General features: G+C 39.5%; 1 protein-coding gene and 1 long non-coding RNA gene across 2 annotated transcripts in view; one reads left to right on the top strand and one right to left on the bottom strand.

Annotated features, from left to right (window-relative positions):
* LOC117095071 overlaps positions 1–13,378 on the top strand; it is a 28,687-nt gene extending 15,309 nt beyond the window's left edge. Inside the window, exon 4 of the long non-coding RNA XR_004441799.1 lies at positions 13,319–13,378. This is a non-coding gene — a long non-coding RNA (uncharacterized LOC117095071). The remainder of the gene's footprint in view (positions 1–13,318) is intronic.
* MCM6 (minichromosome maintenance complex component 6) overlaps positions 1–15,298 on the bottom strand; it is a 43,429-nt gene that overhangs the window by 9,566 nt on the left and 18,565 nt on the right. The window contains exons 10-13 of the mRNA XM_033231653.1: positions 14,501–14,608; positions 13,031–13,186; positions 9,195–9,323; positions 7,814–7,975 (exon numbers count right to left, since the gene is read on the bottom strand). Of these exons, the coding sequence (XP_033087544.1) occupies positions 7,814–7,975; positions 9,195–9,323; positions 13,031–13,186; positions 14,501–14,608 (555 nt within the window). The remainder of the gene's footprint in view (positions 1–7,813; positions 7,976–9,194; positions 9,324–13,030; positions 13,187–14,500; positions 14,609–15,298) is intronic.

Here is a 15,298-nt window from a genome sequence, read left to right as displayed (position 1 = left end):
AACTTCTCAGAGCTAAAGGAGGAATTACGTACCCAGCGCAAAGAAACTAAAAATCTTGAAAAAAAAGTGGAAGAATTGACAGCTAGACTAATTAATGCAGAGAAGATCATAAACGAAATGACAGAGATGAAAACCATGACACGAGAAATACATGACAAATGCACAAGCTTCAGTAACCGACTCGATCAACTGGAAGAAAGAGTATCAGCGATTGAGGATCAAATGAATGAAATGAAGCGAGAAGAGAAAACCAAAAGAAAAAAGAAGAAAAAGAAATGAACAAAGCCTGCAAGAAGTATGGGATTATGTAAAAAGACCAAATCTACGTCTGATTGGGGTGCCTGAAAGTGAGGGGGAAAATGGAACCAAGTTGGAAAACACTCTTCAGGATATCATCCAGGAGAACTTCCCCAACCTAGTAGGGCAGGCCAACATTCAAATTCAGGAAATACAGAGAACGCCACAAAGATACTCCTCCAGAAGAGCAACTCCAAGACACATAATTGCCAGATTCACCAAAGTTGAAATGAAGGGAAAAATCTTAAGGGCAGCCAGAGAGAAAGGTCGGGTTACCTACAAAGGGAAGCCCATCAGACTAACAGCAGATCTCTCGGCAGAAACTCTACAAGCCAGAAGAGAGTGGGGGCCAATATTCAACGTTCTTAAAGAAAAGAATTTTCAACCCAGAATTTCATATCCAGCCAAACTAAGTTTCATCAGTGAAGGAGAAATAAAATCCTTTACAGATAAGCAAATGCTTAGAGATTTTGTCACCACCAGGCCTGCCTTACAAGAGACCCTGAAGGAAGCCCTAAACATGGAAAGGAACAACCGGTACCAGCCATTGCAAAAACATGCCAAAATGTAAAGACCATCGAGGCTAGGAAGAAACTGCATCAACTAATGAGCAAAATAACCAGTTAATATCATAATGACAGGATCAAGTTCACACATAACAATATTAACCTTAAATGTAAATGGACTAAATGCTCCAATTAAAAGACACAGACTGGCAAACTGGATCAAGAGTCAAGACCCATCAGTCTGCTGTATTCAGGAGACCCATCTCACATGCAGAGACATACATAGGCTCAAAATAAAGGGATGGAGAAAGATCTACCAAGCAAATGGAGAACAAAAAAAAGCAGGGGTTGCAATCCTAGTCTCTGATAAAACAGACTTTAAACCATCAAAGATCAAAAGAGACAAAGAAGGCCATTACATAATGGTAAAGGGATCAATTCAACAGGAAGAGCTAACTCTCCTAAATATATATGCACCCAATACAGGAGCACCCAGATTCATAAAGCAAGTCCTTAGAGACCTACAAAGAGACTTAGACTCCCATACAATAATAATGGGAGATTTCAACACTCCACTGTCAACATTAGACAGATCAACGAGACAGAAAGTTAACAAGGATATCCAGGAATTGAACTCATCTCTGCACCAAGCGGACCTAATAGACATCTATAGAACTCTCCACCCCAAATCAACAGAATATACATTCTTCTCAGCACCACATCGCACTTATTCCAAAATTGACCACATAATTGGAAGTAAAGCACTCCTCAGCAAATGTACAAGAACAGAAATTATAACAAACTGTCTCTCAGACCACAGTGCAATCAAACTAGAACTCAGGACTAAGAAACTCAATCAAAACCGCTCAACTACATGGAAACTGAATAACCTGCTCCTGAATGACTACTGGGTACATAACGAAATGAAAGCAGAAATAAAGATGTTCTTTGAAACCAATGAGAACAAAGATACAACATACCAGAATCTCTGGGACACATTTAAAGCAGTGTGTAGAGGGAAATTTATAGCACTAAATGCCCACAAGAGAAAGCAGGAAAGATCTAAAATTGACACTTTAACATCACAATTAAAAGAACTAGAGAGGCAAGAGCAAACACATTCAAAAGCTAGCAGAAGGCAAGAAATAACTAAGATCAGAGCAGAACTGAAGGAGATAGAGTCACAAAAACCCTCCAAAAAATCAATGAATCCAGGAGTTGGTTTTTTGAAAAGATCAACAAAATTGACAGACCGCTAGCAAGACTAATAAAGAAGAAAAGAGAGAGGAATCAAATAGACGCAATAAAAAATGATAAAGGGGATATCACCACCGACCCCACAGAAATACAAACAACCATCAGAGAATACTATAAATGCCTCTACGCAAATCGACTAGAAAATCTAGAAGAAATGGATAATTTCCTGGACACTTACACTCTCCCAAGACTGAACCAGGAAGAAGTTGAATCCCTGAATAGACCAATAACAGGCTCTGAAATTGAGGCAACAATTAATAGCCTACCCACGAAAAAAAGTCCAGGACCAGATGGATTCACAGCTGAATTCTACCAGAGGTACAAGGAGGAGCTGGTACCATTCCTTCTGAAACTATTCCAATCAATAGAAAAAGAGGGAATCCTCCCTAACTCATTTTATGAGGCCAACATCATCCTGATACCAAAGCCTGGCAGAGACACAACAAAAAAAGAGAATTTTAGACCAATATCCCTGATGAACATCGATGCAAAAATTCTCAATAAAATACTGGCAAACCGGATTCAGCAGCACATCAAAAAGCTTATCCACCATGATCAAGTGGGCTTCATCCCTGGGATGCAAGGCTGGTTCAACATTCGCAAATCAATAAACGTAATCCAGCATATAAACAGAACCAAAGACAAGAACCACATGATTATCTCAATAGATGCAGAAAAGGCTTTTGACAAAATTCAACAGCCCTTTATGCTAAAAACGCTCAATAAATTCGGTATTGAGGGAACGTACCTCAAAATAATAAGAGCTATTTACGACAAACCCACAGCTAATATCATACTGAATGGGCAAAAACTGGAAAAATTCCCTTTGAAAACTGGCACAAGACAGGGATGCCCTCTCTCACCACTCCTATTCAACATCGTGTTGGAAGTTCTGGCTAGGGCAATCAGGCAAGAGAAAGAAATCAAGGGTATCCAGTTAGGAAAAGAAGAAGTCAAATTGTCCCTGTTTGCAGATGACATGATTGTATATTTAGAAAAACCCATCGTCTCAGCCCAAAATCTCCTTAAGCTGATAAGCAACTTCAGCAAAGTCTCAGGATACAAAATTAATGTGCAAAAATCACAAGCATTCTTATACACCAGTAACAGACAAGCAGAGAGCCAAGTCAGGAATGAACTTCCATTCACAATTGCTTCAAAGAGAATAAAATACCTAGGAATCCAGCTGACAAGGGATGTAAAGGACCTCTTCAAGGAGAACTACAAACCACTGCTCAGTGAAATCAAAGAGGACACAAACAAATGGAAGAACATACCATGCTCATGGATAGGAAGAATCAATATCGTGAAAATGGCCATACTGCCCAAGGTTATTTATAGATTCAATGCCATCCCCATCAAGCTACCAATGAGTTTCTTCACAGAATTGGAAAAAACGGCTTTAAAGTTCATATGGAACCAAAAAAGAGCCCGCATTGCCAAGACAATCCTAGGTCAAAAGGACAAAGCTGGAGGCGTCACGCTACCTGACTTCAAACTATACTACAAGGCTACAGTAACCAAAACAGCATGGTACTGGTACCACAACAGAGAAATAGACCAGTGGAACAGAACAGAGTCCTCAGAAATAATACCACACATCTACAGCTATCTGATCTTTGACAAACCTGACAAAAACAAGAAATGGGGAAAGGATTCCCTATTTAATAAATGGTGCTGGGAAAATTGGCTAGCCACAAGTAGAAAGCTGAAACTGGATCCTTTCCTTACCCCTTATACGAAAATTAATTCAAGATGGATTAGAGACTTAAATGTTAGACGTAATACCATAAAAACCCTAGAAGAAAATCTAGGTAGTACCATTCAGGACATAGGCATGGGCAAGGACTTCATGTCTAAAACACCAAAAGCAACGGCAGCAAAAGCCAAAATTGACAAATGGGATCTCATTAAACTAAAGAGCTTTTGCACAGCAAAAGAAACTACCATCAGAGTGAACAGGCAACCTACAGAATGGGAGAAAATTTTTGCAACCTACTCATCTGACAAAGGGCTAATATCCAGAATCTACAAAGAACTCAAACAAATATACAAGAAAAAAACAAACAACCCCATCAAAAAGTGGGGAAAGGATATGAACAGACATTTCTCAAAAGAAGACATCCATACAGCCAACAGACACATGAAAAAATGCTCGTCATCACTCGCCATCAGAGAAATGCAAATCAAAACCACAATGAGATACCATCTCACACCAGTTAGAATGGCAATCATTAAGAAGTCAGGAAACAATAGATGTTGGAGAGGATGTGGAGAAATAGGAACACTTTTACACTGTTGGTGGGATTGTAAACTAGTTCAACCATTATGGAAAACAGTATGGCGATTCCTCAAGGATCTAGAACTAGATGTACCATATGACCCAGCCATCCCACTACTGGGTATATACCCAAAGGATTATAAATTACTCTACTACAAAGACACATGCACACGTATGTTTATTGCGGCACTATTCACAATAGCAAAGACTTGGAATCAACCCAAATGTCCATCTGTGACAGACTGGATTAAGAAAATGTGGCACATATACACCATGGAATACTATGCAGCCATCAAAAAGGATGAGTTTGCGTCCTTTGTAGGGACATGGATGCAGCTGGAAACCATCATTCTTAGCAAACTATCACAAGAAGAGAAAACCAAACACCGCATGTTCTCACTCATAGGTGGGAACTGAACAATGAGATCACTTGGACTCGGGAAGGGGAACATCACACACTGGGGCCTATCATGGGGAGGGGGGAGGAGGGAGGGATTGCATTGGGGAGTTATACATGATATAAACGTTATGCACATGTACCCTAGAACTTAAAGTATAATAAAAAAAAAAAAAAAAAAAAAAAGGCCAAAAAAAAAAAAAAAAGAAATACAAACATATATACATATCATATGAACCCAAAGACATATACATCCCATAAGAACTAGGCCAGGCATGGTGGCTCACGTCTATAATCCCAGCACTTTGGGAGGCAGAGGCAGGCAGATCACCTGAGGTTGGGAGTTAGAGAACAAGCCTGACCAACATGAAGAAACCCCATCTCTACTTAAAAATACAAAAAATTAGCTGGGCATGGTGGCGCATGCCTGTAATCCCAGCTACTTGGGAGGCTGAGACAGAAGAATCACTTGAACCCGGGAGGCAGAGGTTGCACTGAGACGAGATTGCGTCACTGCACTTCAGCCTGGGTGACAGAGCGAGACTCCATCTCAAAAACAAAACAAAAAACAAAAAAACAACCAGCAATGAAACCGGACAGAAAATGAAATGGAAAAAAAGGCTACTTCCAGTACCAACAAAAATGATAAAATATCAAGAAATAAATTCAATAAGAAATGTCGAAAAACATATGAAGAAAAGTTTAAAACACTACTGAGTGAAACAAAAGACTTAAGTGGAAAGGTGTCTGTGGTATTTGTGGTAATCAGAACTGTTCACAAATGTTTGCTCTTCTTATTCTGTGCACCTGGTAGGAAGGCATTTCCCTATCCACTTGAACTTAGGGGCGGCCATGTTAATTTCTCTGGCGAATGAAACGTGAGTATGTGCCATTTCTGGATAGAAGGTGGAGAAAGCACGTGGCTCACCACCTTCTCTTCCCTGCTTTCTGTCATCAAAAAAGCATATACCAAGTTCAAGCCTTTATATCAGCCTGAATCTCTGAGTAACTTGACAAGGTGAGTCCCCTGATGACCTAATGGATGTGTAGCAAAGCAAAAAAATTGTTTTATGCAACTGAGATTTTATAGTAGTACAACCTAACCTATTCTAAGTGCTATCCTATTGAATAGGAAAAATCATAAAGATGTTTTCAATTCTTCAAGTTAATATAAATTGAATGTTACACTGATAAAAAATACCAGGTTTTTCTTTAAAACAGAGCAAGCTGATTTCTTAGTTCCTAACAGCTGAAAGAGAACAACACTCTGGAACTAGCCCTACATTTAAACTACAAAGCCCCATAGATTAAAACATCATGGTACCAATGTAAGAGAGCTCCTCTTACATAAGACTCAATGAAACAGAACAGAAAGTACAAAAGGAAATCCTAACACACACAAGAATATATAATTAAGGCATGCCGAACCAGTGTCAAAAAGATGGATTGTTCAATAAATGGTGATGGAACAACTAGAAAACTAGCTAGGAAAATAATGGGAGAATTTTTTATAATCTTAGAGTGAGAAAGGCCTAACAAAATAATTTTTTTAACGGATAAAGATTATGAACATATAAAGAGACAGAAATAGCTCTTAAATATATGCAAAGATACTAAATTTCATTCAGAAAATGTTTGTGTGTATAATTTATGTGCATATATTTTAATATCATGTGAATTTGCTATCTATTTAAAGACTAATTTTTAAAAATAGAACAAAATAAAAATAAATTAGAGACTGCCCTAAGACACGTATCAGTTTCATGAAACTCATTTCAGGACCTATCACAGTGAAAAAAAAAAGTACAAATGTTAGCATGCTTTTAGAATGACCTTGTCCCAGGGTATCTGGCCTATCCAAATTCTGCACACCCTTCAGTAACTGGGTTTAAATGTCGGCCCCTCCCTGAGTCCTCTTCCTCCTAAAGTAATTCATCTCAGTACTCTGCTTGTGATGCTCTATTATATTCTCCCTCTCATTGTTTTTTTTTTTTTTCTTTCCAACCTTTATTTTAGGTTTGGGGTACACACACAGGTTTGTTACACAGGTAAACTGTGTGTCATGGGGATTTGGTATAGAGATTATTTGATCACCCACTCTCTCTCATTTTTTACATGCTTAATTAAATACATGTCTCCTTCCCACCAGATTAGCAGCAATGGAAGGCAGGGGCTCTCATTCATTATTTGTCCTCTACAGGTGTTCCCTAAATATTAGGTGAATCAAAGAATATTAAATAACTTAGTGTGAAAGTACTTCGTCAACAGTAAAGTACCGTATCAAAGAATTTGAAAATTTAGGGGAAAAACGTCAAAAAATTAACCTGTGGGATAAAAGTAGTGATTGAAGTCATAACAGTGGTTACTTCAGGGGAAGAGGGCTAAGACTGAAAAGAGGCAGGGGGAACTTTCTGAACTTATGGAAATGTTTTGGATCTTGAGCTGGGTATTCATAAGGATGTATGTGAAAAAACTCATCATTCTGTAAAAAAAAAAAAAAAAGCCAAACCCCCTTTCCAAAGAAAACCTTCCATCAAACCTATTAATAAAACTAGGAAAAAGCAGGGCTGCTTTGGTTGAAGCGAAGATGGGACGCTTGATTGCCCTTTCGTACTACTCCCCTTTTACCCCATTAATACCCACTGACCTATCCTCGTGGAACGCAGGGCTCAAAGAACAATCTAAAAATCAAACATTATACAAATACAACCTAAGGAGGAGAGTTCCTCTGAGGCCAGGGGCTACATTATCTTATCTGTATTGCCAGCGCAGAGGCCTACTAGTACCTTGTGGGGTCTAAGTACATTTTTCCTGAATGAAAGGTATTAAATGGTAACTTATGTCTTTATGCACTCTATAACCTATGACGTGATCATCTTCGTCTAACAACTACACTCAAATGCTTAACAAGCTTTTAAAAGGGAAGAATTCCATGGTCCTGTGAGCACTCGACAGTTACATAAAAATATATTTGCAGCGAATTCTAGTACGTCCCATACCAAAGATTAAAAACATGCCTACAAGGCAACAAATCTGTTTATCTCTGCTCTCATCATATCAAAGTGACTCTGATACCTCATCGCAGCAGTGCATCCGAGCCATAGCTTCAGAGAGACGAATCATGCTCTCAAGCTGTCGCACTGTAATCCTCCATGAAGACTTGGTCACTCCAGAACCATCTCTCTGGCGGAGATGTTTATATTGTTCCACAATGAAGTCCTCTGACTCTTTGGAAATCTGTTTCAGATCATCACTCAAGTTAGAGAAACATTTCTATTTGATGAGAGCTACGGTAAACACGAGTTTAAGAGCCTTCCAGGTGGAAACATTTAGGGAACTGAGAGGGTTGACACTTGGAGAAGCCAGTGACAATAAATTACTATTGTAATGTCTTTCAAAAGAGATTAATAATAAGCAGGCTTGTGAATTCCACGTTACTAATTTTATGAACATGAAAAAAAAGCTTAGTATTTAAGCAAACGACCATTTCTAAAAGCTGCTTAACAAGTTGAAGCAATGGAACAAGACGTAATGTCTTTTACACCTCAGGATGTCAATGCTCATTAAACAAATTAATGCTCAGTATTTGAGGCTCAATTAACTCATGCTGTCTTTGGGGGAAAAAAAAGCTGTTTCAATAAACTTTATATCTAAAGGATACTCAGCTTTTCAGAGCAAAGAATTCAGCATATTAAGGAAGCATGCCAAGGTTACACAGGGATCAGTATATCAGTATGCAGTCATGGAGAACAGATGCTCTTTTTTACACAAGAATCACCCATAACCCTTAAATGATTAAATTTCTTCTGGGACAGTGACAGCCAACTACAATCTCATGAATAATCAAGTGAAGATGATAAATGATCAATACCTAGTAACACCTTCCAGAGGTCAAGCTGGCCAACAGTGTAAAAATCTCAACCAGAATGAAATTTTTTTTTTTCCTTTTCATACCCTATTTTGGGAAAATGCCAAGCATTTGGGGGTTTATGTCCAGGTAAGAATCCTGGGTCCATGATGGAGTCAGTCCAATACAATACATCAATCACTGTGAAACAGTAATTCGTATTTATCATAATGGCCTAGAGGAATCCAATGTTTCCCTCAAAGAAAAATTCAACTATTGATTTAGGCACATAAACAATTTTAAGGTTCTTAGTAATGTTTGAAATAAAGGAATGTTCTAGATTATCCAGTTATCCAAAACTCTTCCGCTATAAAAATCTTATTACCACCAAACGAATAATGGAATTATTCAGAATTTTTTTTAAAGTTCCCTTTCTCAGCCCTCTCTGAAAAAACAATTGCTGTTCCAGGAAAAAAAAAAAAAAAAAAGTTGTAAAATTTAGGAACTAAGGTAGATGACAGGTTCAGTTAATTTCCATATAATACACTTATTTAAATTCCACTTCAATATACCCATTATACCATATCCCAGTACAAAAGGGTAGGTTACCTTGGGTTTAAACTGTCTTGCAAAGAGAAGATATCTTCTGATATCATCGAGGGAATACACTCGATCAATTGATTCCTCAATTCTTGAATGCAAATCTACTATGCGCCTGGCAATGGCATAATCTGTAACCTAATTCAAAACAAGAAAATCACTTTGATAGTCACAGCAGTATCTTCTCCAGACTATCCCAGGCAATAAGAAATGATTTATAGCCAAAAACAAGCTCTAATATGCCACTTACAGAAGTATTAATGGGTACCAAGTTTCTGATGAAAGTTTGGGAACAGATGGATTTAAAATCAAACTTTTAAATGTATACCATTGCCCCACTCTAAAACTATACCTGAAGGAATGGCTTTAAAAACAGTAGGGTAAAGTGCAGTGGCTCACACTTGTAATCCCAACACCTTGGGAGATTGATGTGAGAGGAGAGCTTGAGGCCAAGAGTTTGAGACCAGTCTGGGAAACAAAGTGAGACCCTCCCTGTCTCTACAAAAAATAAAAAACAAAAAAATTAGCTGAGCATGGTAGTGCACATGTGTAATCCCAGCTACTCAGGTGGCTGAGGCAGGAGGATCACTTGAGCCCAGGAGGCTGAAGGTACAGTGAAGCCATGATTGCACCACTGCACTCCGGCCTGGGCAACAGAGCAAGCCTTGTCTCAAAAACAAAACAACAAAAATAGCAGAACTAACATTTATAGGGCCCTCAGTGTATGAGACACTGTTGTCTTAAGCAGGTCTTAGAAGAATTAACTTATGCAATCCTCACAAAAACCTTATTAGGTAAATGATATTATCCCCATTTTATACATGGGCAAATTGAGGCCTAGAAGGTTAAGTCATTTATCCAAGGTCACAGTTACGTAGTGGAGCCAGTATTTGAACAGTCTAGCTTCAGAGACTGTGCTCTTAGCCACTAAATTTTGAAGATATTCATCCCAGAATATTGGAAAAAAAAAAAAAGACCCCACAATATGTAACTTGGTCTGAAATGGTTCAGGGAAAAAGTGTACAGATATATAGAGACAGTAAGTAATAAAGCAAACAGGGTAATGTTAATATGTGAATCAGGTAAAGGTTATATGGGTGTTCTATGCACTTTTCCATTTCTTGCAACTTTTCTGTAAGTTTGAAATCATTTCTAATTAAAAAGTGGTTTGGGCGGAATAGTGGCTCATGCCTGTAATCCTAGTACTCTGAGAGGCCAAGGCTGGTGGACAGCTTGAGCTCAGGAGTTCAAGACCAGACTGGGCAACATGGCAAAACTCTGTCTCTACAAAAAATACAAAACTTAGCTAGGCATGGTGGCCTGCACCTGCAGCTGCTCAGGAGGCTTAGGTGGGAGGGTGGCTTGAGCCCAGGAGGCAGAGGTTGCAGTGAACTGAGATCATGCCACTGCACTCTGGCCTGGGCAACAGAGCCAGACCCTGTCTCAAAATAAATAACTACGGCTGGGCGCAGTGGCTCACGCCTGTAATCTCAGTACTTTGGGAGGCCGAGGCAGGGGGATCACCTGAGGTCAGGAGTTCGAGACCAGCCTGGCCAACACAGTGAAACCCCGTCTCTACTAAAAATACAAAAATTAGCCGGGCATGGTGGCGCACACCTGTGATCCCAGCTACTCAGGAGGCTGAGGCAGGAAAATTACTTGAACCTGAGAGGCGGAGGTTGTAGTGGGCTGAGACTGCAACACCGCACTCCAGACTGGGTAACAGAGTGAGACTCCATCTCAAAAAAAAGAAAGAAAGAAAAGGAAAGAGAGAGAGAGAGAGAGAGAAAGGAAGGAAGGAAGGAAGGAAGGGAGGGAGGGAGGGAAAAGAAAAGAAAAGAAAGGAAGAAAGAAAAGAAAAGAAAAAAAAGGCTTTTTGGCCAGGTACAGTGGCACACACCTATAATCCCAACACTTTGAGAAGCTGAGGTGGGCGGATTGGTTGAGCTCAGGAGTTAGAGGCCAGCCTGGGCAACATGGCAAAATCCTGTTTCTACAAAAAATTCAAAAGTTAGCCAGGCACAATGGTGCACACGTGTAGTCCCAGCTACTCGGGAGGCTGAGATGGGAGGACTGCATTAGCCCAGGAGGTTGAGGTTGCAGTAAGCCATGATTGCACCACTGCAGGAAAGAGTAGGACCCTGTTTCAAAAACAAAACAAGCCGGGCGTGGTGGCTCACGCCTGTAATCCCAGCTACCCGGGAGGCTGAGGCAGAAGAATCACTTGAACCCAGGAGGTGGAGGTTGCAGTGAGCCAAGATCATGCCACTGCACTCCAGCCTGGGCAACAGAGCAAGACTCTGTCACAAAACAAAACAAAACTAAACAAAACAGTTTTTAAAAAATCTCGAATGTTTTAAAGGTTTATAACTTGATCTGCTACTAAAGCTACTTTAATGAATCATGTATGAAAATCAGACAACTCAATTATCTGGTGATTAAATATGTCTCTGTATTGTGAAGGGAAAAAAACTGAACCAAACCAAACCAAACCAGGTGTGATGGTGCAGGCCTATAATCTTAGTTACTCAGGAGGCTGAGGTGTAAGGTAGTTTGAGGCCAAGAGTTCAAGACCAACACGGGTCTTGAACTTGTTGCTGTTGCTACAAAAAGATGAAAAAATTAACCAGGCGTGGTAGTATACACCTGTAGTCTCAGCTACTTGGGAGGCCGAGACAGGAGGATCACTGGAACCCAGGAGATTGAGGTTGCAATGAGCTAGGGTTGTGGCACTGCCTGGGTGACAGAGTAAGACTTTGTCTTTAAAAAACAAATAAATAAAAATCCAAGCCCTCCAAACACAAAATGGAAGGTTGTTTTTATTTAGATAATATTTAAAGTTCCACTGTAATAAAGAGTTGTGTATTGTACCCAATAAAATGTAGAACCTCCATGCTCAGTGATTTAAAAAGTACGGCCTAAAATATTAGTTCCTATAAACTGTCATTTTATAGTTCTGTGGGGATCTGAGGTGCATTGTTAAATATTTAAGTACAAATAATTCTAATAATTAAACTAACGTATCAGAATCCAAGTAAATCTACATTTTTTCACTCAATCTTAAAAGTAAGAAAAAAAGGTAAAATATATTCAGCAACTTGATAGGAAAAAATACGAAGATAAATGACTCATGATTTAACAAAAAAGAAGAAAAGAAATTTCTTTGGCATCCCAGTTTTTTTCAAGGTGACTGAAAAATAAAATCAACAAAACAAAAAATCAACAAAACAAAAAATCATATAAAAATCTTAAGAGTTTGGTTGGGGCCCAGCACAGTGGCTCACACCTATAATCCCAACACTTTGGGAGGCTGAGGTAGGTGTGGATCACTGGAGGCCAGGAGTTCAAGACCAGCCTGACCAACATGGTGAGACCCTGTCTGTACCAAAAATATAAAAATTAGCCAGGCGTGGTGTTACATGCCTGTAATCCCAGCTACTTGGGAGGCTGAGACTCAAGAATCACTTGAACCTGGGAGGTGGAAGTTGCAGTAGGCCAAGACTGCGCCACTGCACTCCAGCCCAGTCTCCAGTGAGAGGCTGTTTAAAAAAAAAAAAAAAAAAAAAAAAAAAGTGTGGTTGGAAGTTAACTATAACTTGTTTCCTTTTGAGAAATAGTAACAAAACCTGAAAACTTAATATTCTTTAACACAATTAAGTGGAAGCGGCAATTCAAATGACTTTATTTTGAGTTGCTTACTAAACCCTTTGCCCGATCCTGTGCCACCCTGAGGGAAATCAAAGGCTGGGGCACACACATGCACCAGCTGTTGAGCAGTGTATCTTCCAGCCTTGTCTCACTCGATTACTCAAACTGGAAATAAAAAAGGAAGCTCATGGGGTTACCTCATTACATTCATCCACAAGGATAAAGAAGAGATCGAATCGGGACATGATGGGAGCTGACAAATTTATATTCTGTTTCAATGATTTTGATCTGTCATAGTGTCCACTGATTGGGTTTGCTGCTGCCAAAATGGACGTCCGGGCGTTCAGAGTAGCCTGACCACAAAATAAAGAATCTTAACAGGTTTAAATAGACATCAGCCAATAAATATGTAACAAAATGTTCAATCTCACCCATAATTAACTAAACGCAAACCAAAATAATGATATCCTTTTTCACATAAACAGGAACTCCTATGTGATTTTGGTGGTGTGATGTGCACACCGTTGAAGACATCAATTTGTCGGCCGGGTGCGGTGGCTCAAGCCTGTAATCCCAGCACTTTGGGAGGCCGAGACGGGCGGATCACGAGGTCAGGAGATCAAGACCATCCTGGCTAACATGGTGAAACCCTGTCTCTACTAAAAAATACAAAAAACTAGCCGGGCGAGATGGCGGGCGCCTGTAGTCCCAGCTCCTCGGGAGGCTGAGGCAGGAGAATGGCGTGAACCCGGGAGGCGGAGCTTGCAGTGAGCCGAGATCCGGCCACTGCACTCCAGCCTGGGCGACAGAGCAAGACTCCATCTCAAAAAAAAAAAAAAAAAAATCAATTTGTCAGAAATTTCTCTTATAGCCAAATATAAGAGGATGCTGTGTTCAAGGATGCTTACTACAATTTTGTCATACAAAACACTAAAAATGAACCAAATGTCACTCAACAGGAGTCTAAAGAATCAAGCTGTGGTTATATACAATTGAATATGGGAAAGTAATAAAAAACCAAAGTTGATCTAATATGTTCTGGTAAAAGATTGCCAAAATAAAACTGTGAAGTTAAACCAGCAGGAATGAAACTGTCGGTATTATGCTTATTTATGTACAAAATATTCCTAAAAGGGGCACAAACTCAATAGATCCCTATTTTTCTTCCTCCTGAAATTCCTTTTTATCCATTAGATACTACTAAGCATCTACTGCTGCTGGGAGTTGCAGGGAAAGAGTTGTCTTTTCAATTTACAATTCTGTACTGCTTAAAATCTACTTGAATCTGTAGCTTTTAAAGTTTAGATTCTCCCTAGTATTGGTTATACTATCATACTTATTTTCATTTATCTGTTAATATAAATAATTATATACATATATATAACCCATCTGTTGATCTTTGGTTATTTTTGTTATAATTGGAGCATGCTTCATCAAAGAAAATGAAGCTTTGTTCATGGACATTTTCCTCTACTATCACAGCAATACATTTACACAGTACTCTAAACAACATTTATAGTTTGAATAAATAATTCTCAGGGCTGTATTTTCCATTTTAATGAACAGCATTAAAGTTGAAGTAATGAATTTTACCCAGGTGAACTTCTCTAGTACTACATTAACCAACAAGGCTATGGACAATGCAGTAGAACAGTAGATACACATACCTTCACTCCTGCTTTAGTGATAGATATGGTCTGCTGTTCCATAGCTTCATGAATAGCAACTTGATCCCGCACGTCCATCTTATCAAATTCATCAATACAACACACACCCTGTAACCAAACAAATCAAGCCTAAAAAGCTGTCTTTCAAGCTGGATGCATGGCTCACACCTGTAATCCCAGCACTTTGGGAGGCCGAGGCAGGAAGAATGCTTAATTAAGGCCAGGCATTTGAGGTTACGGTGAGCTATGATTGCCACTGTACTCCAAGTTGGGTGACAGAGTGAGACCCTGTCTCTTAAAAAACCACAATGGCCAGGTGTGGTGGCTCACGCCTGTAATCCCAGCACTTTGGAAGGCTGAGGTGGGCGGATCATGAGGTCAGGAGTTTGAGACCAGTCTGGCCAACATGGTGAAACCCCGTCTTTACTGAAAATACAAAAATTAGTCAGGTGTGGTGGCGTACACCTGTAATCCCAGCTACCCGGGAGGCTGAGGCAGGTGGAATTGCTTGAACCCATGAGGCAGAGGTTGCAGTAAGCCAAGATTGCACCACTGCACTCCAGCCTGGGCAACAGAGCAAGACTTCATCTTGAAAAAACAACAACAGTCTTTCAGATGGAAAATTACAAGTAAACTCACTAAGTCTGCTACTGCAGGGACTCTTCTATTCTCCTAACTAGTAGAAGACAGGTAAGTGAAGATTCTTAACTCCCTTTTCTAAGGAAGATAATTCAACAGATCCTAAAGCTACAAAGAATCATACAATTGACTTAAAACTAAGAGCATAACTAAAAATAT

The sequence above is a fragment of the Trachypithecus francoisi genome, unplaced genomic scaffold, assembly GCF_009764315.1.
Source record: "Trachypithecus francoisi isolate TF-2019V2 unplaced genomic scaffold, Tfra_2.0 Lachesis_group13, whole genome shotgun sequence".
Taxonomy (NCBI): domain Eukaryota; kingdom Metazoa; phylum Chordata; class Mammalia; order Primates; family Cercopithecidae; genus Trachypithecus; species Trachypithecus francoisi.
The sequence above is the reverse complement of the archived record's forward strand: the minus strand, read 5'-3'. Positions and strand labels throughout refer to the sequence as shown.